This window comes from Capricornis sumatraensis, chromosome 14 (genome assembly GCF_032405125.1).
Source record: "Capricornis sumatraensis isolate serow.1 chromosome 14, serow.2, whole genome shotgun sequence".
Classification (NCBI taxonomy): domain Eukaryota; kingdom Metazoa; phylum Chordata; class Mammalia; order Artiodactyla; family Bovidae; genus Capricornis; species Capricornis sumatraensis.
Window position 1 is genome coordinate 50,355,623 of NC_091082.1, and position 24,051 is coordinate 50,379,673.

General features: G+C 43.9%; 1 protein-coding gene across 1 annotated transcript in view; it reads right to left on the minus strand.

Annotated features, from left to right (window-relative positions):
• PEX14 (peroxisomal biogenesis factor 14) overlaps positions 1-24,051 on the minus strand; it is a 139,838-nt gene that overhangs the window by 22,521 nt on the left and 93,266 nt on the right. Inside the window, exon 4 of the mRNA XM_068986123.1 lies at positions 7,604-7,732. Coding sequence (XP_068842224.1) covers positions 7,604-7,732 — 129 coding nt within the window. The remainder of the gene's footprint in view (positions 1-7,603; positions 7,733-24,051) is intronic.

Here is a 24,051-nt window from a genome sequence, read left to right on the forward strand (position 1 = left end):
AGAGTACTGAAGTGGGGTGCCATTGCCTTCTCCGAATGGTTTCCCCTACTTTCTTCAATTTAAGTCTGAATTCTGCAATAAGGACTTCATGATCTGAGCCACAGACAACTCCTGGTCTTTTTTTTTGCTGATTGTATAGAGCTTCTCCATATTCAGCTGCAAAGAATATAATCAACCTGATTTCATATTGACCATCTGGTGACATCCATGAGTAGAGTTGTCTCATGCTGTTGGAAGAGGGTGTTTGCTTTTTAAAACAGAAAACTAAAGGAAGTCAGCAGTGACTGAAACAATATCCAGTAGGGTAGGCTCTAAGTTCTCTCTCTGCTCAGTGAAGCAGCTGACATCAAAGGAAGAAGCAAGAGGTGAGAGTTCTAAATCAACTTTTTTAATGTACCCTGTATTATTTGACACATATAAAAGACTACAATATTTAGATAAGTTATGAAACATGATAGTAAGATTAGCAATCCTAAACCCACCTACTTAACCAGTTAAAACTTTCCAAACACCACAGAAATTAGCCACATCTTCTCCACTCAGAAGTAACCATTATCCTGAACTTAGTATTGATTCCAACTCAACCTTTCTAAGGAGAAGGCAATGGCACCCCACTCCAGTACTCTTGCCTGGAAAATCCCATGGACGGAGGAGCCTGGTGGACTGCAGTCCATGGGGTCGCTAAGAGTCAGACACGACTGAGCGACGTCACTTTCACTTTTCACTCATGCACTGGAGAAGGAAATGGCAACCCACTCCAGTGTTCTTGCCTGGAGAATCCCAGGGACGGGGGAGCCTGGTGGGTCCCCATCTATGAGGTCGCACAGAGTCGGACACGGCTGAAGTGACTTAGCAGCAACAGCAGCAACCTTTCTATGGGATATGAACACTGAGAACACGCCCATCAGGATAAGGACTGCATTTCTCAGACTTCATGCAGAAAGGCATGGCTGCAAGGCGGACTTCCAGCGACTGGGGACCAGATGGAAGGTATGTGAGTGACTTCCAGGAAGTGTCCTTAGAAGGTGACTTACCCTTTTCCTTCCTTCTCCCCATTCTTGTTGTTGGAGAGCAGAGGGGACAGCTGGTGCTGCAGCAGTCACACTGGAGTACAAGCTGCATGACCGCCAGGTGTTGAGCAATGCCAGGGTCCCTGAGGACCACTGAGCCCGCGCAGCAGCCCTGACTGCCTATATTTACTTAGAGAAAGAGGCTTTTGTTTTGTTCAAACCACTCTTATTCGTTGCAGAATCTTATACAACTAACACAGGCTGCACTGTTAGCACAGCCATGATCCTCGCTACCTCCAGCACCAAACACTCTGCCAGTGGTCTAAGAAATCTAAGGAGAGGATTTCTCCACTCGATAGTTTAAGGTTTTCAATAACCACACGTGGTGTTTCCTCAGCACCCACAAGGCACCACACCAAGCACAACACAAAGCAAGGGAAACAGACAGGTGCTGGCCCTTGAGGAGCTGCTATTCTCAACCAGTCACAGGGACAAAAGAAGAAAAACAGTTTCCTCACAATCAGAGAAATGCTTCCTCTATCAGCAAACCAGTAACTTTTCTGTAGTATAGAAGGTGAAATCTGTGTGCTAAACTGACAGAGACATGGACGAGGGACAAACAGAGTCCTGCCCTTTTATTTCTGGGTGGGAACAGGGAGGCTGTCCATAGCGCCTCCATTTACAGTCTCTGCTAGATCCACTCCCACCGCCCCCATCCCCACTTCTGAGTGCCTCCTGGGACCTGTCTCCTCCGTAAAGCCCGGCCTGAGACCAGCACCTGGGGGTTTCCTTTGTTCTTAAATCCCGAAAGCTCTTACCATTCACACCATACAAGATGGCATGGGTTAGCAATGCCTGTCCTCTACTTCCACAGCTATTGGCCCGGAGGACGCAGGAAGCCTCAATGACTGGCTACCTGGGCAGCACACCCGGCCCCCTACCTTAAGTTGAGGGCATCACCTGGCACTTTTCAATTCTCAAGCACATGTCCACCACCATTTATTCATTTAACAAGTGTTTCTAGAACACCTGCTAAGTCAGAGCCTCAGGCCATAGATTAAAAACAAAAAGAAAACCCTCTGAACACAAGGAACTCACAGCTTAATCAGGAGTGAGGAAACGTTTCAGGGCCATGTGGTGGCAAGCAGGGGACTGACAGAGACAAGGGGCGCCCCATGCCTAGTCAGGATGGAGGCATTTGAAAGGGAGTTACACCTGCCCCATTCAGCACAACCCAAGGGTGTCTTCTCTAATTCCCCATGCAGCACCTGCTCAGATGGTATACATGATTTTAGTATCAGTCTAAGAATTATATGGTCAAAAGGGTAACATGGCCTCATGAATAATTAGATGGTGGATTTCCAAGTACGAAGTCCGTGTGATTTTGACTGTCCTCCATCAGGGTGATGACCTGGCTGTCACCTTCTTCTTGAGTCATCTCTTCTGATACTCCCATCCCATGGTGCAGCCACTCTGACCATCACATGGGTTCCCGTCCATGTGGCTTCGCTTTAGCTTGGACGCTTGGGTCCATCCCGTCTAGTCAGGGCAGCCATCCATGCCCCAGGTCCAGTTAGGCCCCTCCCGCTCTCTGAAGAGCCCTTCACCTTGTCCGTCCCACCAGCCTCCCCTGGGCTGGCCTCACAGCTCTGCTGTGTTCCCCTAACTGCCTTTCCTACTGGACACAGGGGCTAGAGGGAGTGACCAGCCAGGCCTCAATCGTCCCATCCCCAGGGTCCCACACAACACCTGGCACACAGCAGGCATTTGACAGTAAATGCTCGCTCAGGGACCCAGGACAATCAAGGCTAAGTTTCTGTTACTACACAGGCCAGCGGGAAAACAGACTGAGGAAGAACACACTTTCTCTCTCAGGAGTCCTAATGAAATGTCAAAGCCTTCACCAACCTCAGACATTTACATCCTATTTTAAGAAGATACAACTGAAGCTGTAGGGCAGTCTTTAAAAGGCCTAAACTGTTTATCAAAGACAGCAGGTGGGGGATGGAGGATACTTAAGGGTAAGAGAAATTATTATCGTATAAAATTTACACTGATTGTGCCTGTATCTCAAAGCTACCTTGATTCTTGTCTCTTTGGGAGGAAAGAAGAAAAGTCTGCTTAGAATGAATGAATCAATCAGGCGTTTATCAGGAGTTAACCTTTGGGATGCTGTTAGGCTCTGCACAGACACATACACTGACTCCTGCTTTGAAGCTGAACAAAAAGAAACCAAACTGAGAAGAGAGAATGTTAGTGTTCCCCTCGCATCCTGATCTGACTTCTCCGGAGCACATCCCGACTTCCTTTCAAGCCCTGACAACACTGGCTTATTCTCACACCAGGTGACACCAAGCTTCCCCTCGGTGTCAGCCTCCCACCACTTCCACAAAGCCTTCTCCGACTTCTCGAGCCCACATTAATTTTTCTCTTTTCTGTACTCCTGTGGAGTTTCTTGTCTGTATAATTAATTTTGGCATTAAATCACAATGTCTTATATTATTATCTTTTTCTTAAGAGTTTATCTTATCTCTCTCAGAGAGCCTGTAAGAATCTTAAAGATCACGTTTTTAATCTCTCATGACACTGTACTGAGCTTACAGTTGTTGCTGCTGTTTAGTCCCTCAGTCATGTCCGACTCTCTGCGACACCAGATGCCTCTGTCCATGGGGTTTCCCAGGCAAGAATACTGGAGTGGGTTGCCATTTCCTTCTCCAGGGGATCTTCCCCACCTGGGGTCAAACCTGTGTCTTCTGCATTGCAGGCAGATACTTTACTGCTGAGCCACTGGGGAAGCGCTTCTCGTCTGTGATCTACTGTAAATCTTTCTCCGTTCAGTTCAGTTCAGTCGCTCAGTCGTGTCCGACTCTTTGCCACCCCATGAATCGCAGCATGCCAGGCCTCCCTGTCCATCACCAACTCCCAGGGTTCACTCAAACTCATGTCTGTCGAGTCGGTGATGCCATCCAGCCATCTCATCCTCGGTCGTCCCCTTTTCCTCCTGCCCTCAATCCCTCCCAGCATCAGAGTCTTTTCCAATGAGTCAACTCTTCACATGAGGTGGCCAAAGTACTGGAGTTTCAGCTTAAGCATCATTCCTTCCAAAGAACACCCAGGGCTGATCTCCTTTAGAATGGACTGGTTGGACCTCCTTGCAGTCCAAGGGACTCTCAAGAGTCTTCTCCAACACCACAGTTCAAAAGCATCAATTCTTCAGTGCTCAGCCTTCTTCACAGTCCAACTCTCACATCCACACATGACCACTGGAAAAACCATAGCCTTGACTAGACGGACCTTAGTTGGCAAAGTAATGTCTCTGCTTTTCAATATGCTATGTAGGTTGGTCATAACTCTTCTTTCCCAGGAGTAAGCGTCTTTTAATTTCATGGCTGCAGTCACCATCTGCAGTGATTTTGGAGCCCCCCAAAATAAAGTTTGACACTGTTACCACTGTTTCCCCAACTATTTCCCATGAAGTGATGTAAATCTTTCTACTTGTGCTCAGAACCAACTCCATATTCTTTTCCAACTTTCCCAGGAAACATATACTATTATTTCATTTTCCTTGTATATTCAAACTTCCCCCCCTCTCAAATAGTCTCCCAATGTCTTTTAAATACACTCAAGAGTCTCACCATAGGTGCTTCATAAACAGTGGCGACCTGAACTGGTCCCAATCTGGTCTCCATGTTCTCTTTGCTGATACTGGCATTTGCTAACACCTCAAAGTCAACCACAGATATCAAAAGAGGAACTGAGTGGGACACTTGCCACCAAGCGGGAGGGTGGGCAAGAGGTGACGATCTGTGAGCACTGGGCTCCCAGGGGTGGTCTTGGAAAAACCACCCTCCCCCAGACGTGAGCGTTTTGGGGCTGAGCCCAGAAAATCCTGTTTTCTAGGCTTGGGCTCAAAGATGGAATGTCCTTAAAAAGCCTAGAAATGGGAAGGAAAGGCTGCTCAAGCTCCAGATGTAAAATCGGCAGGAACACACATGAATGGAGACCTTAAATCCCTCCCAGGACTCAGACAATGCCTTGGTGATAAGCATGCAGACTGCACACCTAGTTCAGCAACTCCCCTGAGTTTGCTTGTAATTAAGGGGGTTAGAAAGGTAAAAAAAATATATAAACCCAATTAATCATTTAAATATTTAAAGTCAGATTTTTTTCCTGACTCCAGGATTAGTATATTTCATAACGCCAACAGCAGACAGCCTGGGTTTTTACTGGGGTTCATTTTAGAGCATGTTTAAACTAGTCAGATTGAGTGATGCTTCCAGCAACTAATCGCATGTCAAATAAAAGATATTTTATGTAATAAATTACCGCTACAAGTAATTCAAATGTCATTTATCAGTTTTATTATCAGTCAGGCAAAGTCTTGTTTCTCTATATTAATCAAAATCAAGCTTTTTTTTTTTTTTTTTTTTGGAGCAGTTTTGACACCTCTTGGCAAAAGTACAGAAGTGGAGAGGGAGAGTCACCCCCGAGCTGAGAGGAGCACGGTAACGGTACAAGAAGAGTGAAGCTCGACACTGACAACTAAAAACTCCAGGTATTTAAAATTACCATTACCATTGTTTTTATACTAGTGTCAAAGTAGGAAGGAGTCTGTCTCTAAGAAGATGTATTTTATTTTTAGGGCTGGGAGACTCTTAAAAATACTCCTACCTAAATACCTAAATGGAACAATGCTTTTTCTCAGAGAGATCTGGGCAGGAGAGTGACTGAAATGACTGAATGGCACCCCCCACCCCCATTCTTCTGCCTTCTCAGAGAGGCGATCGTTTTAACCCTTTGTGCCCACTGAAAGTAGGCAAACGTATGATGTTTTAGGCCAATGCTGTGACTCACAGAATAATCTATTCTGAGCAAGAAGTTACCAAGTAGCCAGGAGACCGGCTCGGTATTAAGTCACGAAGAGAACAGCTGGAACAGAACAGATGTGCATCTTAGAGAATTCTGCACCCCAGCTGCCACTACCCATCCTCAACGAATCCCACCAAACCCTGGGCCCAGGGACACAACTGGAGAAAAAGTGCAGAGATTCAGCCTTTGATTTAAAAGAAACACGGAGTGTGCGTGCAGTGACCCAAGGCAACACAATGGATCAACAAGAACGTTAGCCAGAAGAATGGAGTTCCAGGCTGGTGAGCGCACCCCACTGGCTCGGAGGCCCCGGGACAAGGCTCGGCACCTGCACTGGCTCTCTGGTCTGAGCGGGACCAGGCGACCAAAGATGAGACCAACTGGAGTTCCTGGCACCTGGCCTCACTGCCCAGCCTTATCCAGGGATCAAAGGAAAGGCAACGTTTAAATGAGACCTGTAACACACACAGCGGATTCTAACCCGCTGCCTGGCCCCTGTCCTGTCTATACGGATGACTGCACCTTCCTGTCTACGGGAAAGATGGCAAAGTGGGGCCCAGAAGGTGGTTCCAGGTCATGTGGTAGGGGTCAAAACGAGTCTGGCATTTAAAATTGTGCATTTTAAAATTGGATATCTAACACTTTCAAAGCATGTTTTGAAAAAATTAAAACTTCTGAGATAGAAAATTATTGAAGAGGCATTTTGAAAGACAGCAAATCCAAGGCTGAGGTCTTCACACAAAACTGAGCAATTTTCCATTGATTTGGAGTCAATTTTAACCTTTTTAGATTTTTCATTAAGTGACTTAAAGATGGGGTTCTGCCTCTATTTTGGAAGCGTACATTTATTACTGGCTTAAAGAATCTTTATTCCTAAAAACATTTTTCATTTAACAACAACAAAGACCTCTCATGGGTCATGTTCTCATGTAACAGTTAAAAGTTGCATTCAAAAAGGACCTTCACATTTAATCTGAAATTCTCTCACAGACTGCCACTACATAAATACATGTGGTATAGCCAGGACAAGGAAGGAAGGAAGGAAGGAAGAAGAGGGGTGGGGTGGGGAGGGCTAGCTTAAACCTACTATCATTAACTTTAAAAGATAAAACTAGGAGACAAATTATTTCAGTGACCAAACAAGAATGTATCCATGAATTAGATGTTTATGTTCTTAGTAGCAAAACAGTAACATGGGCTTCCCTAGTGGCTGAGATAGTAAAGAATCTGCCTGCAATGCAGGAGACCCGGGTTCGATCCCTGTGTCCAGAAGACTCCCTGGAGAAGGCAATGGCAACCAATTTCAGTATTTTTGCCTGGAAAATCCCATAGATAGAGGAGCCTGGTGAGCTATAGCCCATGGGGTCAAAAAAGAGTCAGACACTATTGAGCAACTAACACTTCAACATGCAAAATGAACTAATATAAGAAAATGAAAACAGAACCAATAAATAATTTTATAGATTCTTGCTCAAAACCAAAATACTTGAAACAAAACAAGAAACTCATTTATTCTTGTCTCTTGTGTCTTAAACCTTTGTCACATACTTAAAAGTTTATCTAAAAGAGGACTGGGTGTGTCACACTCTAGAAAAACCCAAGAGCCATCTCCTACACCCAGTCTCCCCTGGCTTGCTGAGTCTGACAGACGTGAAGCACTACCCTTTGGCCAGAGTTCTGAATCCCAGTCAAGGTTAAAGCAGGAGCTTGAGTAGGTGACTTACTGTATGGCTGCGAAATGAGGTGAGTGGGCTGGACAGGAACCACCTGTGTGGCTGGGCCCAAGGATGCAGGCTCATCGGCAGCCGTGCCTGACTGCTGGAAAGCCAAATCGATCTCTTCATCTGTCAGCCCTGGGGGAGAAGAGGACATAATTGCAGGTGAGTGCCTTTTGCCACTGTCCATGGCTGCAACAAAATCTTCATTTGAGAAAAGACCTTGGAGTCACAGGACGCCTAGCATCCTGTTAAGTTGCTTCCCCAATTTCGGATTCTCCGAAACCTCTCTCGGCTGCAATTTAACCTTAAGCGACAGAATATTAGCCTCAACACTGCTTCCAAATGTGGCTCATTCAATTTCCTTAATTTATCCTTGAGTTTATTGCTGCTTTTGAAGTCGCTCCGTACTGCAATTCTCCATTCTTCCCCCGAAAACAGATACCATCAACTGCAAATGTGGCTCATTTTAATCTGTAATGGTGTTAAAAAAAGAGGGGAAAAAACTAACAATAATGCATGAAAACAGACAGGGAAACAAAAAACTAATTATTGGGTGAGACGACTAATTAGTCTAGATCGTTTCTGAAGACGGGAATAATTTGCTTTATTTTATGACAAATGCAGAAATAAAAAGAAAAATCAGGACTGACTGTGATTAGTATGAATGGGATATAGAATGTAAAGAAGAAAATAAAACAAGAAAACAGATCAAAACAAGGCCAGGCCCAAACTTTCAGATGATTATTACTCTAGCCTATCACAGGCTGCCTATATCGCCTTTGGCTAGTTTTTCTTTTTCCTTTAAAAAAAAAAAAATCCTCCCAACACTCTACACCACAGTGCACTTGGGACATGAGGAAATAGCAGGGCGCCATTTGCAGTGGCTATGACACATGGGAGGATTTGCCCATGGAAGAATAAGAGGCAACTGAAAAACCCATGAAGACCACATGTCCAGTGGGCGCACAGCTGGGATATTTCAACAGGTCGGAGGCAGACGGGGGATGCTGGCTCTCGGGGAAGAGACGAGGGCCCCAACCGATTGATCGAAAGCTTCAGGATGGTCAAGAGCGGCACACAGGTGTGAGATTGTTCCACAGGGCAGCCAGGGAAGCGATCCTGCACACAGAGGTACTCCAGGCGCTAACAGTGGGAGAAGCAGGTGGGAGGCCACTGCTAGTCTGCAAAGCACTCTGGCTGTTTTGGGAATGCCGGCATCCAGCCCAGCCACCACACAGAGCTTTTAAACTCGAGCTGATAGTGCGTCCACATCTGCTCAGCAGCTCCCCATTAGAGGCCCTCAGCATGGTCTATCTGCCCCTGGGGGTAGATGAAGTACAAGGAGGTTCTAAGGATCAGCATCTTCCAAAGTGTGAGGCCTCGCGCTCTGTGCCAAGGGGCTAATAGCTGGAGCATATTAATGCTCAAGCGCTGCCCAAGCTCAGCGCTGCCCTGCACCATGCTGGCAAGTGAGCTGGCTGCAGCTGCCCCTCAAACTCCTCACGCCCCACCACAAGTGGTCAAAGGAGAATACCTGGACGACTCTAAATAGCCCTGGGCCTTCTCTCCTCTCTGCATAACACTGCGTCTCCTGTCCTCTTTACCCTGGCACACCAGCCAGTATGGGCAAGGCCACTCCTCCACGGTGTCTCAGTTCTGCTGGGTCCCCCAAGTAAGTGCAGCGTCCTCTCAATAGGCTGACATCAGGGGCAGAAGAGAGGCTGGCAGGGGGCAAAGGAACCATCCACTGGCGCTTATTGTTGTTCAGTCACTCAGTTTTGTCTGACTCTTTGCAACCCCATGGACTGTATGTAGCCTGCCAGGCTCCACGGGCTCCTCTGCCCATGGAATTTTCCAGGCAAGAATGCTGGAGTGGGTTGCGATTCCCTTCTCCAGGGGCTCTTTCAGATCCAGGGATCAAACCTGGGTCCTCTGCATTAAAGACAGATTCTTTACTGTCTGAGCCACCAGGGAAGGCCATGGCGCCCTCAAATACAAGAGTTAAATTTGAGTATGTGGGGCCAGGCGGGGGACGTTCCTTCTCCCTAAGGCCCCAGTTTGTTGCAAAAAGTCTGTTTTTCTGTGTGGTGGTCTCCCAAGGACAGGGGCAGGGCAGATAGACGAGCTGGGCAAACAGAGAACATGCTTCCCCAAGCGAGCACCTCCTGGGCTCCAGCCCGGGTGCTGACTGCCCGTCTGTCCTTCCAGCTAGTAGGGGTGCCCCATTCCGAGTTCTAGTAGGAAGGGCATGGCTTCACTCCCATCATCAATGGTTTCACCCCCATTATCAGCCATGAGAGGAGACAGGGCGCCTGCGGCATCAGCACGAGTGGCTGGTCACTGGCTCACAACGGGACTTTATAAACCTGGTGGTTCGCGAGCCCTGTCAGTCGCTGGCTGCAAATGAGGGTAATTCTCCCAAAAGGAGCATTCGGTTGCATTCTCATTTTCCCTTTCGGCTCTTTCAAATATAAACAAGTACGATAATGTTTAGCACTGGGGAAATATACGGCTGTGCTGTGGTGCTGGGAGCTGGGGCCGGTTAAAGGGATAGGACTCCCTGCCAGTGGTCCTGCCCTCTGGCCTGGAGCTCTGACGAAGTCTATTTTCCTAATAAAACGTGTTCCCTGCGTTATTGCAGCCAAGCCCAAAAGAGTGGCCACGGCTTAAAGGGCATCAGCACTTCCTTCCAAGCTCTTGTTTCAGAGAGACCTTATCATGTGATGCGTCACATTTACATTGGCTGGAGTTCTGATATCCCCAGTTCTCCAGAGAAACAGGATTTTGAGTTAAGTTACAGAAAATGAATTATTTTTCTTCTTCTTCGTTTTTTTTTTTTTTTTTTTAAAGAGAAGCATTTTGACAATCTCAATGAACAATATAATTTCAGAGCTGGGCCATCATACGAACCATCGACCTTATTTGACAGATTTAAAAAACAAAAACAAAAGAACTGAGGCTGAAGGAGGGTGAAAACCATGCCTCGAATCCTAGTAGTAAAAGCCTGGTTATGGCAGATGAAACCCCAGGCTCTCTGTCTCCAGCCTGGTGACTTCCCATGATGGCAGAGTTATAGCACATCAAAAGGCAGACTCCAAAATGATGCCTGAAGCCTTCAATCTTGTTAAACTATGAGGACTGACCTATCTTCCCCCACTCCCCTCACCAGTAGTCACTAAGTTGTGCCCAACTCTTTTGAGACCCCAGGGACTGCAGCATGCCAGGTTCCTCTGTCCTCCACTATCTCCCAGAGTTCTCTCAAATTCACGTCCATTGAGTCGGTCATGCCATTCAACCATCTCATCCTCTGCCGCCCGCTTCTCCACCTGCTCTCAATCTTTCCCAGCATCAGGGTCAGGTAATAGCCAATGAATGCAGCTATACCAAAATGACACGGGAACTTAATGCCTGGATCTTACTTGCAAATGTCACCTGGACAATTTTTTGAACACCACCAAGTGACAAGGGTAGAGCGACCTCATCTCCTCATATTCTAATCAAATAAATCCAAGGCCTCTCACAGGCTGGTGCCTACGCTTCCCTTAGTGCCTTTCCTCTGGAGTGTCTGCCAGCTTAGGGAAGACTGACTCTACAGAACTCAAGTGATTCATCAGGGACTCACAGAGCTGGAGGTGAGGTGGAGTGTTACTCCTCTCCGAACACAGCACTTACCTACCCTGTCACCAGCTCCTGGTGCTGAAAGGACCCTGCCCTTACGAATGGATGGGGCATTGCCCAGGGGCCACACAGAAGACATCCGGGTTTCCACCCACCCTCACTGAGACAAACAGTGGAGAGATTAGATAGAGACCTTGCAGAATCCAAAAGGTTAAAAGGAATAATAAAGGAAACTGCCAATTGTAAATGAATTATATTTGGCTCTGAAAGCTGAGGCACAAGCTATATTATAAAAGGCATCTCTTTGCGTTGTTTACCATCACCCTGACTAATGCAGACCTTTTTTTTTTGTTTTAAATAATCTCATGCAAATTAGACACACACACTTCCTTCCAGTTGATTGCTATCTGCAAGGAGTAATCTAACTGCAGAGGGACTGAGCAAGGCTGAGCAGAGCAGACAGGAGAAAAGGGTGTCGTCGTCCTGTGGCAGGCAGACCTCCTCCACCGCCACCCCACCTCAAGTCATCCTTTAGCTGCTGCCTTTGGAAGAATTCACCAATTTTAGGAAAGTCTAACGTTTCCTTTCAGCTGGGGTGTCAATGACATGACCTAATATCGTTAGCACTTTGCATTTTGATGCTCTCTCAGGGTCTTCACCTCTGCTACCTAGCGATTTGAGGAGCTACCAGCTCCTCCCTCAGTCTGTGACATGACAATTAAACTTTGTTATTGACGGAGAGCAAAACTAAGAAAGTCCTGCTCAGTTATCCCATCCCCTCGCTAGCTTTACTTAAGAGGAGGAGAAAGGGACACGAGGGGACTTGTCCAAGGTGAGCAGGCAGAGTGGGATGCCCGCCTCTTGTCATTTCACCTTTAAGACCCCAGCTGCCTGATCTGCAAAACTGCACTGAATTCAGAGGGAGCCTCTCTCGGATGAAGAGGAGGAGGGAGAGAGGACTTCTAGTCCTCTCGGGTTCGGTTCTCTGGAATCTACCTCCCTAAACGGTTCCCTTTCCCCGTGTAGACGCTGTGCAGGGACTTCTCTTCCAACACGTTCTGCAGGGTGGAATTCTTTTAAAAGGACAGAACAAGCAAGCTACATTCTGCTGATTAATAAAGCTGCAGCAACTGAAGTCAATGGCCTCAGGGCTGCCACACCTGCTTATTTTTATCCCTTAGAAGATAAACAAAATTGTTTAAAGGTTTCTATTAAAATGCAAACAAAACCAAACCAGACTTTGTCAGAATAAGGATCTGCTGGGCACTGCCTGGCTCCACGCAGGGGAAGCAGAGAGACAAGAGGACAGCAGACAGCACTGTTCTCTGTATCCTCAGGTCAAACAACCACCGGGACAGCAGGGGTAGGGAATAGTTGGGAAATAAGCAAGGTGATGAACGCCCGACAGCACCGTTCGGCCCAGCTCGAGTTTTATAATAAAAATGTGGAGTCTGACGGGGATCAGGGAACAGGGCCAGGGGTCCAGTGGCCATGGGCAGCAGTTATGGGCTGGCCACTCGGCTGTCTTCCTCCCTCATCTCAGTCGTCTATTTACAGGACTTGGGAGATTCATCTGGGATGCGGGGAAACTGAACAGGGTCACCTCTCTCAGAACACAACTAGTTATCTACCCAGGCACACTCTGGGAGGAGATGAGGCAGAGAAGACAGCTGGCTAAAAATACTCCCCAAATTAAAAGAAAAATCAACTCTCTCAGAAAAGGTTAGGGGAGGAGACAGGGGGAAAAAGTATTTTTTTTTTTGTAATTTTATTAACATTTTGTTGGAATGGTGGAGTACAATAAGGACTCTCAGAGCCTCTAAAAGTCGTTGGATGACCTGTAGACCCCTATTTCCCAGTGCCTTGTATAAAATTGAATTTTTTAAACATAAATTACACGTAATGACGACACTGTAAAAACTAACAGTAATGGAAAGCTGTGCTGTATTTCATTAGCCTGTATTATTCCGTGCCACCTGATCCAGCCGGGCCTTGTTTATGAGTTAGTGTGTTAGCAGATGCCGATGGAAGCATTTGCTTCGACCTTGCTCTTCTCATTGGGGCATGAAATTACGACGGCAGCACCTTGATATTACAGCCATAAATACAGTAAACTGCAAATTTAAGCCAACGGCTCCTATTGTCTCTGAACATAAAGCTGATCGGTATTTATTTAAAAGGAGAACAAAAAAAATATTATATATCACCTTGTTTATGGGGCCTCCCCCACCCACTTTCTTATCCCCTCCCCCCAGCCCCCCAACCTGTCTAATTCACTTGGTTAAAATATTAAGCAAATAAGCCAAATGCTTTCTCCTCCGCTGATTAACTCTTCCCAAGCAGCAAAAAAACAGTTTTTAAGAAAACTAGTTTCAAACAGCATTACTCTGAATGGAAAGAGTTTTTATAAAAATTGTTCTGATGGTGGGGCCAGTCTCCACTCTTTTCATATTGATATGTAAATTCAAGAACAAGACACAACAGTGTCACCTCTCCTTAAATAAGCAAAGTTTAAACAACAGGAGGAAAAGTTGCTGAGGATGCCCTGAAATTGAATGTCCTCAGTATCCTTCTAAAAATCGTTAGGCAGAAATGCTATTTCAAAAAGCAGCAAAACAGTGCCTCCTGCCCCCTATGGAAAGAAAGAAAGATATCTAACCAAGAATATAATTCTCATCTCAACACAGACAGCCAGGGACCTCTCATTAAAACTTGCGCCAATTCCCTCCTTTATCCCAGTGAACCATAAAGACAATATATCCTTTAAATACATTAAATGTGCAAGAAAAATAAACACAAAGACAAAAGAACACTGGATATCACCCAGCCACGTCTCCGAGTATAAATCACTAAGTAAAAAGCCAGTGCAAAAGGTACTGCGCTGCTAGATCAGAGACTGAGGAGCCCGCCAGGCTTGGTCCATCATCAGTCTAAGCAGAGAAGGCAGCTCTGCTTTCTTAATGTCCCTGAGAGAGGCTCTTTGTGCCGCTTAGAGAGGCAAAAGGGAAACATAAAAACTCAGCCAAGTTCAGAGGCTTCAAAGGACTAGTGGTGGAAACGGCAGAACCCCAGAAGGCAAGCTCCACAACCACTGCCAGCGAATCAGGCAGAAGGGTCATTTCGGCGGTGGAACTAAACGCAAATTCTGGGGAGCAGCTTTATTCCAGATCAGACAGGTTGGGGTCCTAAGAGCCAGAGCCCAGCACCATTGATGAGATGGCCAAATCAACCAAGATCAAAAGTTTCTGCACATTTACTTTTGTTACATTACTCTACAAGGTGGACGGATTCCCTTGGAGCCCTAAATTATTTCACTACACCAGTCACTGAGCTTAAGCTCCTTCCGCATAAGGAGGAAACTTCCCTATAAAATTTATTGAGCTTCTCTGGGGAGTAGTATAACTGGTGAACAAGACAGACGTGAGCTGCCCCTCTGTGTAACACAAATTGAGATCTCTCGTATGAAAGACTGGGAGGGTTTCCAATCAGCATCTATGATGTCTATTTTTAGATCCAGCCTCTAAAGGCTTTGCCTTTTTTTCCTCTTAATCCCTCTCTGCTAAATTAAAAACAAAAACAGGGGTTGCTTCTCATATATGATCATCAATTCCAAAGCCCAACAAACATTGCTGCTGGCTGTGCTGGACAGCAGTGTCTAACCCTGCAGGTTCCTGGCAACAGGCTGGCAAGCCAGCCCTTCCCACTGTGCAGCGAACAAGTCCTGGGGAGGAACTACATCTTAAGGCCTGAGGAGTATGAATATCAGAGATCACTGTTACTTGAACACTGAAGGCCAAGGAAGCCAGGTGTCTGTTTGTGCATAGACAGGAAAGCCAAGTTAATAAACACCTTTAACCATCCGACTCTTCCACTCCTTTTAAAAGAGGAAGTGAAGTTTGTTTAAAGAAAAAGAAAACTTCATCTTTGACGACCAAAGTAATTTAAATCTGGAAGAAAAGTTGAAGTTCATCTAACCTGTTCTTTTTCTTTTCCTTTCCTTCTGTTTTACAGGTGGAGAGAACAGAGCAGGGAGAGGGGGCACTGACTGACAGCCATGGTGAGACCCAGGGCAAAACCAGATGCCCAACACAGCGCTCTTCGTACCGCCCTGGAGGGATGGAGCAAGTGCAGCCTGACCTGCCTGCTCCCCACTCTGCTACCTGACACAGTGCATTTTAAACAAGCAAACTCGTAGAACCAACCGTCTCAAAGACGAGGAAAAACAAAAAGGATAAATGGAACATGGGGAAAACTAGATGAAGGGTGCATGGAACCTCTATGTTTAAAAAAAAAAAAAAGAACAGAAGTATGCACACACACAAACACATCTGTTTAGTCATGTGTATAAGCATAAAATAAAGATGGATGAGAAACAGGTAATGTTGGTCCCAGGTAGAGAGGAGACTAGCTGGGGACATAGACTGAAGGCCTTTTCACTGTATATTCTTATGAACTGTGTTCCATGAGAACAAATTTCTGACTCAAAAGAATAAATTAATTTTTAAGAACAAAGAAAATATTTGGAGGGAAAAAGGAAACTTAACTGTGAACAAAACCACTTGGAATGATTTTCCCCATTTTCTGAAAGAGAAAAGCCAAGGAAGAAGAAGGTGCAGAGATGTGCCCAGAAGCTCAGATTAGAATGACAGTCACAGCATCCAATTTCTTGCATAACCCATTGAGGCTGTAACACCAGCAGTCAAGTACAAGGTGGCTTTCTTTTTTTTTTTTTAATTGTATTTTTTGAAAGGCAGGCATCTGTTCTATTTTGACACATCCTGGCTGCCCAAATGTTTCTTTCAGCTCTAAATATTTGCTTCACCAATGGAAATGTTTCCATCTCTGCAACAAAACAAACATTTGCTTTGGGATGGGAGGGACAGCCATACGCTGTTTCATATGTTACTCGAAACAGTCTGATTTGGGAAACAATTGTAGTGTGGGGCACAAACCAAGGTGGAGATTTTTGTTCCTTAAAGAAAACCCTGTCACAAGAGTTCCATGCACCAAGGGTACACTCTGTCACTCAGCTGAATGCTACAAAAGTTCAATGTTCACGTGGGGTTTTCTTTTACATCTTGAATCATAAACATATGATCAGAAAGGTTTGTTATTTACCATTCAACTTGCTTCCTAGAGTTTTAAATTACCATGCAGCTACCAGATTTTTTTAAGTCCTCATACTAATCTGATATGAACACATTAAAACATGTTATGTTCTAATGGGTCAATACATTACTTTGTCACCACCTACTTGTGTAGCTCAAATGAATATGGTATTGGTTGCTACTGTCAACGTTATTAGTGCAGTTCTACACTACATTATTACTGTAGTTCATTATTAGTGAAAAATATTAAGTACTCAACCATAAGTGACTTAGCGCACACACACACACACTCAACCATATCCATGAATATTTGAGTGTTTACTTTGCTAGGCAATGTGTGAGAGTGGTGACCTCACCTTTCCTACCTGTGAAATGGCAGCTTTCCTCTTCCCCCCAATTCTTACATTGGATGAGTATTTTGGCTGTCTCCTATCTATAATATACCATCTATAATATTATAATATATAGACAGATGACATTTAATATACAGTTACATCTACCTATTGATAAAGATAGTACTTCAACTACAGAAAACATGGAAAATAAAAGTATATCAATCAATATACTGCTAAAATTATTAAGACTGAGTTTTTTCAAATTAAAAATGACCTTTGTTGCATGAGAATACCCAAAGCTGGCAAGGGTACTACGGAAGAGCAAACCGAGCAGTTCTTGGAAGACTACTCAGCACTCTATCCCAAGAGTATTTAAAAATATTCACAACCTTTGACAACTATTTTACTCCTAAGAAATAATAAAATAATGTAGTATTAGACTAATATACAAAGGTGGCTTGTTGCCATTTTTGAATAATAACCAAAAATTTAAACAACATAAATGCCCAAAGAGGAATGATTAGGCAAATTATCACAAATTTGAGTAATGTAATACTATTCAAACGTTCACAGCCATATGAACAATTCGTGATGGCATGAGAAAATGCTTTTGATACATTAAGACATAAAAAAACAGATGTTACATTCATAGCATGAGATGATTACATTTTTTAAAAGTACGAAAGGAAGCAGTGTTGCATCACTTTTAACTTAATCTGAATTCAACTTATCTCTGTTCTGAAGGAAGGAGGGAAGGAAAAATTACATTATCATCAACAGTATAGAGAGGCCCACCCCTTCATTTAACGAGTGTTGAGTCTTCAGGTGAACAAGAGACAGGAGGTCTGAATTTACTATTCACTCATCAGTTCATTCCCACACCCGGGGGCCTGAGCACCGTGCTGCAAGGTGTTCTCCCCCATAAAACCTGGGACCCCTATGCGAAACCAATCATATCATCTGCTGTTAAACCAAAGATCTGTTTCACTGCGAAGAAAAACGAGGCTGTACCAGATCTACCGAAAGGTAAGACACCAGTCTCCTGCATCACATCTTTCTAAGGGATTTTGAACAATTATTTTGAAAATTAATATTTAATAGATATATTCTCATGTGTCTGTATATATGTGTTCAGTTGCTCAGTCCTATCAGACTCTGCAACCCTATGCCCTATAGCCTACCAGGCTCCTCTGTCCATAAACAATACTGGAGTGGGTTGCTATTTCCTTCTCCAGGGGATCGTCCTGATCCAGGGATCAAACCCATGTCCCCTGTGTCTCCTAACACTGGCAGGTGGATTCTTTACCACTGCACCCCCTGGGAAGCCCCAGCTATATCCCCATAGTCCAATTCTGTATTCTAAAGATGCAAAAGGGCATATGAGAAGTTAAGTCTCCTTCCCACTCCTGCCACCAGACCAACTAGTTACCTCTTCCAGAGGCCACCACTACTACTAGTTTCTTATACACCTTCTATAGGCAGTCCATGAATATGAAATTGCTTTCATATATTCATATATTTTATATATAAGGAAATTCCCTGGTGGCTAGATGGTAAAGAATCCGCCTATGATGCAGGAGACATGGGTTCAATCCCTGAATTGGGAAGATCCCCTGGAGAAGGGAACAGCAACCCACTCTAGTATTCTTGCCCAGAGAATTTCATGAACAGAGGAGCCTGGCGGGCTGCAGTCCATGGGGCTGAAGAGTTGTGGACATGACTGAGCAACTATCACTTTCACTTTTTCTTATATTTCATGTTACACATGTATATGTTCTTGTTGTTCAGTCGCTCAGTTGTGTCCGACTCTTTGGAACCCCATGGACTACAGCACATCAGGCTTCCTTGTCCTTCACCATCTCCTGGAGCTTTTTCAAACTCGTGTCCATTGAGTCAGTGATGCCATCCAACCATCTCATCCTCTGTTGTCCCCTTCTCCTTCTGCCCTCAATCTTTCCCAGCATCAGGGTCTTTTCTAATGACCCAGTTTTTCGCATCAGGTGGCCAAAGTATTGGAGTTTCAGCTTCAGCATCAGTCCCTCCAATGAATATTCAGGACTGATTTCCTTTAGGATTGACAGGTTTGATCTCCTTGTAGTCCAGGGGACTCTCAAGAGTCTTCTCCAACACCACAGTTCAAAAGTATCAATCTAAAGGGCTCAACCTTCTTTATGGTCCAACTCCCACATCCATACATGACGACATGCATATGTATATATTAATATTTATATTGACACATAATTATTCCTAATACAAATAATAGAATGTTACAAATACTTCTTTATACCTTGCTATGTTTCAGAGCACATTCCATACTGTCAGTATTGGTAGAGCCCTCCCACTCTATTTTAACAGCTATGAGGTATTCTGTCACATGGATGTACCATAACTTAACTTGCCCCTTAGTGAACTTTTACTGTTATAAACAAAGTCCCAATATAAGGCCTTGTACATTTCCAAGTATGTCCCTGGAAGTAGCCACTCCATTCTCCAGGGGATCTTCAGATACATGCAGTTTTCATTTTGATAAACACTGACAAACTGCCCTTCGCAGAGGTTATTTCCACTTACATTCCCAGCAGTGTGCACGTGTCTGTTTCCTACAACTTTGCCTATATGATCTTATCAAGGCCTTTTATCTTTGTCATTCTGAAAGGAAAAAAGATGGTCTCACTGTAGTTTTAAGTAAACATTTCTTTGGGTTCTATAAACGTACAGAAAAGCATGCAAATGTTACGTGTACAGCTTAATGAATTTTCACCCAGTGAGATGTCCAGGTAACTACCACTCAGATCAGAGCCAGAACAGCTTCAGGTGTGTTCCCCCTGCTCCCCCACAGCTGCCGCTTAACTTCTGATACCACTGGTCAAGGTCACTTATTTTTGAACTTTATATAAATGGAATAACACAGAAAGCATCCTTTTACAAAGGATTTCTTCCACTCTATATTATGCTTGAGAGATTCATCCTCCCCATTGCCCTCAGCCCTGGTTCATTCTAACTGCTACATACTAACTATTCTTATATAGGATAAGAATGAACCACAATTTATCTGTTTCCAGTTTTGAACAACAACAATCTAATTAGTACTGCTATCAAGATCCTTATACATATATTTCAGAGGGGAACGGCTGGACCATATGGGGTGTTTGTATTATCAGCTTTAACAGATGCTGCCAACAGTTTCCTAAGTGACTTGCAACTGACTCTTAGCAACTGACACTTAGGCCAAAAGTACATCCCACATGGAAGTTCTTAGTTTTTATCTCATTCTGATTTTAATTTCCATTTCTCTATCAATGAGGTTGAACATCTTTTTGTATATTTACTGTCTTTATTGGGAACAGTCTTTATATCTGTGTATGTATAATATTTATATAAAACTACATAAATATGGTATATTTATTTTTTAATTCATTCATTAATTAGTTTTGGCTGCGCTGGGTCTTCATTGCTACGCACGGCCTTTCTCTAGCTGCTATCATTCATTGTGGTGTGCGGGCATCTCATTGTAGCGGCATCTCTTGTGCAGCAGCAGCTCTAGAGCACAGAACCATTTAGTTGTGGCACACGGGTTTAGTTGTTCCGCAGCATGTGGGATCTTCCTGGACCGGGGATTGGACCTGAGTCCCCTGTACTGGCAGGCAGATTCCTATCCACTGTATCACAGGGAAGTCCATAAATATTGCATATTTACATATATGTAACGTGAAAATTTTGTTCATTGTGTTGCTACAATCCTGACTGTTTTGTTTGTTTATACCATCAATTATTGAGGGTAATCTTTTAAAACTCTCTATTATGGCAAGATTTGTCTAGTTCTCCTTTCAATCTGTCCGTTTTTGCTTTGTGCATATTGAAACTATGTTATTAGGGACAGATATACTTAGAATTGTTAGATCTTCCTGGTGGTGGGCCATTCTGAAGTTTCTTTCTCACATGACTTTTAGTATATTGTGTCTGATATGTTCTGAATGTTGAGCCTTAAGCCAACTTTTTCACTCTCCTCTTTCACTTTCATCAAGAGGCTTTTTAGTTCCTCTTCACTTTCTGCCATAAGGGTGGTGTCATCTGCATATCTGAGGTTACTGATATTTCTCCTGGCAATCTTGATTCCAGCTTGTGCTTCTTCCACATCAGCGTTTCTCATGATGTACTCTGCATATAAGTTAAATAAGCAGGGTGACAACATACAGCCTTGACGTACTCCTTTTCCTATTCAGAACCTGTCTGCTGTTCCATGTCCAGTTCTAACTGTTGCTTCCTGACCTGCATACAGGTTTCTCAAGAGGCAGGTCAGGTGGTCTGGTATTCCCATCTCTTTCAGAATTTTCCACAGTTTATTGTGATCCACACAAAGGCTTTGGCATAGTCAATAAAGCAGATATAGATGTTTTTCTGAAACTCTTGCTTTTTCAATGATCCAGCCGATGTTGGCAATGTGATCTCTGGTTCCTCTGCCTTTTCTAAAACCAGCTTGAACATCTGGAAGTTCATAGTTCACGTATTGCTGAAGCCTGGCTTGGAGAATTTTGAGCATTACCTGACTAGCGTGTGAGATGAGTGGAATTGTGTGGTAGTTTGAGCATTCTTTGGCATTGCCTTTCTTTGGGATTGGAATGAAAACTGACCTTTTCCAGTCCTGTGGCCACTGCTGAGTTTTCCAAATTTGCTGGCATATTGAGTGCAGCACTTTCACAGCATCATCTTTCAGGATTTGAAACAGCTCAACTGGAATTCCATCACCTCCACTAGCTTTGTTCGTAGTGATGTTTCCTAAGGCCCACTTGACTTCACATTCCAGGATATCTGGCTCTAGGTGAGTGTGAGTGATCACACCATCATGATTATCTGGGTTGTGAAGTTCTTTTTTGTACAGTTCTTCTGTGTATTCTTACCACCTCTTCTTAATAGCTTCTGCTTCTGTTAGGTCCATACCATTTCTGTCCTTTATCGAGCCCATCTTTGCATGAAAATGTTCCCTTGGTATCTGTAACTGTCTTGAAGAGATCTCGAGTCTTTCCCATTCTATTGTTTTCCTCTATTTCTTTGCACTGATCTCTGAGGAAGGCTTTCTTATCTCTCCTTGCTATCTTTTGGAACTCTGTACTCAAAGGGGTATATCTTTCTTTTTCTCCTTTGCTTTTCACTTCTCTTCTTTTCACAGCTATTTGTAAGGCCTCCTCAGACAGCCATTTTACTTTTTTGCATTTCTTTTTCTTGGGGATGGTCTTCATTCCTGCCTCCTGTACAATGTCACGAACCTCCGTCCACAGTTCATCAGGCACTCTTATCAGATCTAGTCCCTTAAATCTATTTTTCACTTCCACTGTACAGTCATCAGGGATTTGATTTAGGTCATACCTGAATAGTCTAGTGGTTTTCCCTACTTTCTTCAATTTAAGTCTGAATTTGGCAATAAGGAGTACAGCCACAGTCAGCTCCTGGTCTTGTTTTTGCTGACTGTATAGAGCTTCTCCATCTTTGGCTGCAAAGAATATAATCAATCTGATTTCGGTGCTGACCATCTGGTGATGTCCATGTGTAGAGTCTTCTCTTGTGTTGTTGGAAGAGAGTGTTTCCTATGACCACGTGTGCGTTCTCTTGGCAAAACTCTATTAGCCTTTGCCCTGCTTCATTCTGTACTCCAAGTCCAAATTTGCCTGTTACACCAGGTGTTTCCTGACTTCCTACTTTTGCATTCCAGGCTCAACATTCAAAAAACTAAGATCATGGCATCTAGTCCCATCACTTCGTGACAAATAGATGGGGAAACAGTAGCTGACTTTATTTTTGGGGGTTCCAAAATCACTGCAGATGGTGACTGCAGCCATGAAATTAAAAGGTGCTTACTCCTTGGAAGGAAAGTTATGACCAACCTAAACAGCATATTAAAAAGCAGAGACATTACTTTGTCCACAAAGGTAAGTCTGGTCAAGGCTATGGTTTTTCCAGGGGTCATGTATGGATGTGAGAGTTGGACTATAAAGAAAGTGAGTGCCGAAGAAGCGATGCTTTTGAACTGTGGTGTTGGAGAAGACTCTTCAGAATCCCTTGCACTGCAAGGAGATCCAACCAGTTCATCCTAAAGCAGATCAGTCCTGAGTGTTCACTGGAAGGACTGATGTTGAAGCTGAAACTCCAATCCTTTGGCCACCTGATGTGAAGAGCTGACTCATTTGAAAAGACCCTGATGCTGGGAAAGATTGAGGCAGGAGAAGGGAATGACAGAGGATGAGATAGTTGGATGGACATGGGTTTGGGTAGACTCCGGCAGTTGGTGATGGACAGGGAGGCCTGGCGTGCTGTGGTTCATGGGGTCGCAAAGAGTTGGACATGACTGAGTGACTGAACTGAACTGAACTGTCCGATATTTTAATATGAAGTTTCCTGTGGCTAACATTTGAATGGTATCTTTCTCCATCATTTTACTTTTAATTCTTTGTCTTTTCATTAAAGGGGTGTTTGTTGGAAGAAGCACTGAAGGGGGCTTAGTTTTTTTAAAATCCAATCTTGATCAACTTTGCTTTTAAGGCAGTATTAGTCTAATTACATTTAATATAAGTACTGAAATTTTAAGGTTATATCTTTCATCTTACAATTTACTTCCCTTTTGACCCATTTAACAATCTCTTTTCTCTCTTCAAGCGAACTTTTAAAAATTTTGTTTTTCCCTCTATTAACTTTAGTTGAAGTGGGTTTTGATGGATTTCTCTAAAGTTACACTCTTCCTTTTGTAGTTATTAAATAGCTTGGAAGTGGGGGGGGTGTGGGGCAGGAGATACTTGGCTATTTTGCTTCAAACATTCACTCTCTAATTTTAGCACATATCGGTGGATGATGTTGTCTACAATGATAATTACTATGGTGTCTGATGGAGGACCCTCAGTTTTTAAGATGTTTGAGAACTAGTGCCCTAGATATCACAATACAACCCTGACTTGCTAAAATATCATGTAAATGAGAAATTTACCACTTCACCAACAATCCTAACACTCAGAACATTCTTACTCCATCCTTTAATTTTCTGTGTTACTGCCATACACTTCAATTATACATGTATTTTATTTTTTATTTTTAACTATTTATTTTATTTGGCTGCTCCAGAGGAAAAGTGGCAGGCAGGATCTTTAGTTGCAGCATGTGGGATCTAGTTCCCCAACTAGGGGATTGATCCCAGGCCCCCTGCATTGGGAGTGCAGAGTCTTCGCCACTGCACCACCAGGGAAGTCCCTATACGTGCATTTTAAACATTATTTTACACAGCTGATAGTGATCTCTGTTTGCCCTGTTCTTTGCTCTTCCTTTCTTCCTATGTTGGTGTCTTCATGCAGGATCATTTTCTTTCTGCCTGAAACTCCAGGAGTGTCTTTCAGTGCAGTTGTGCTGGCAA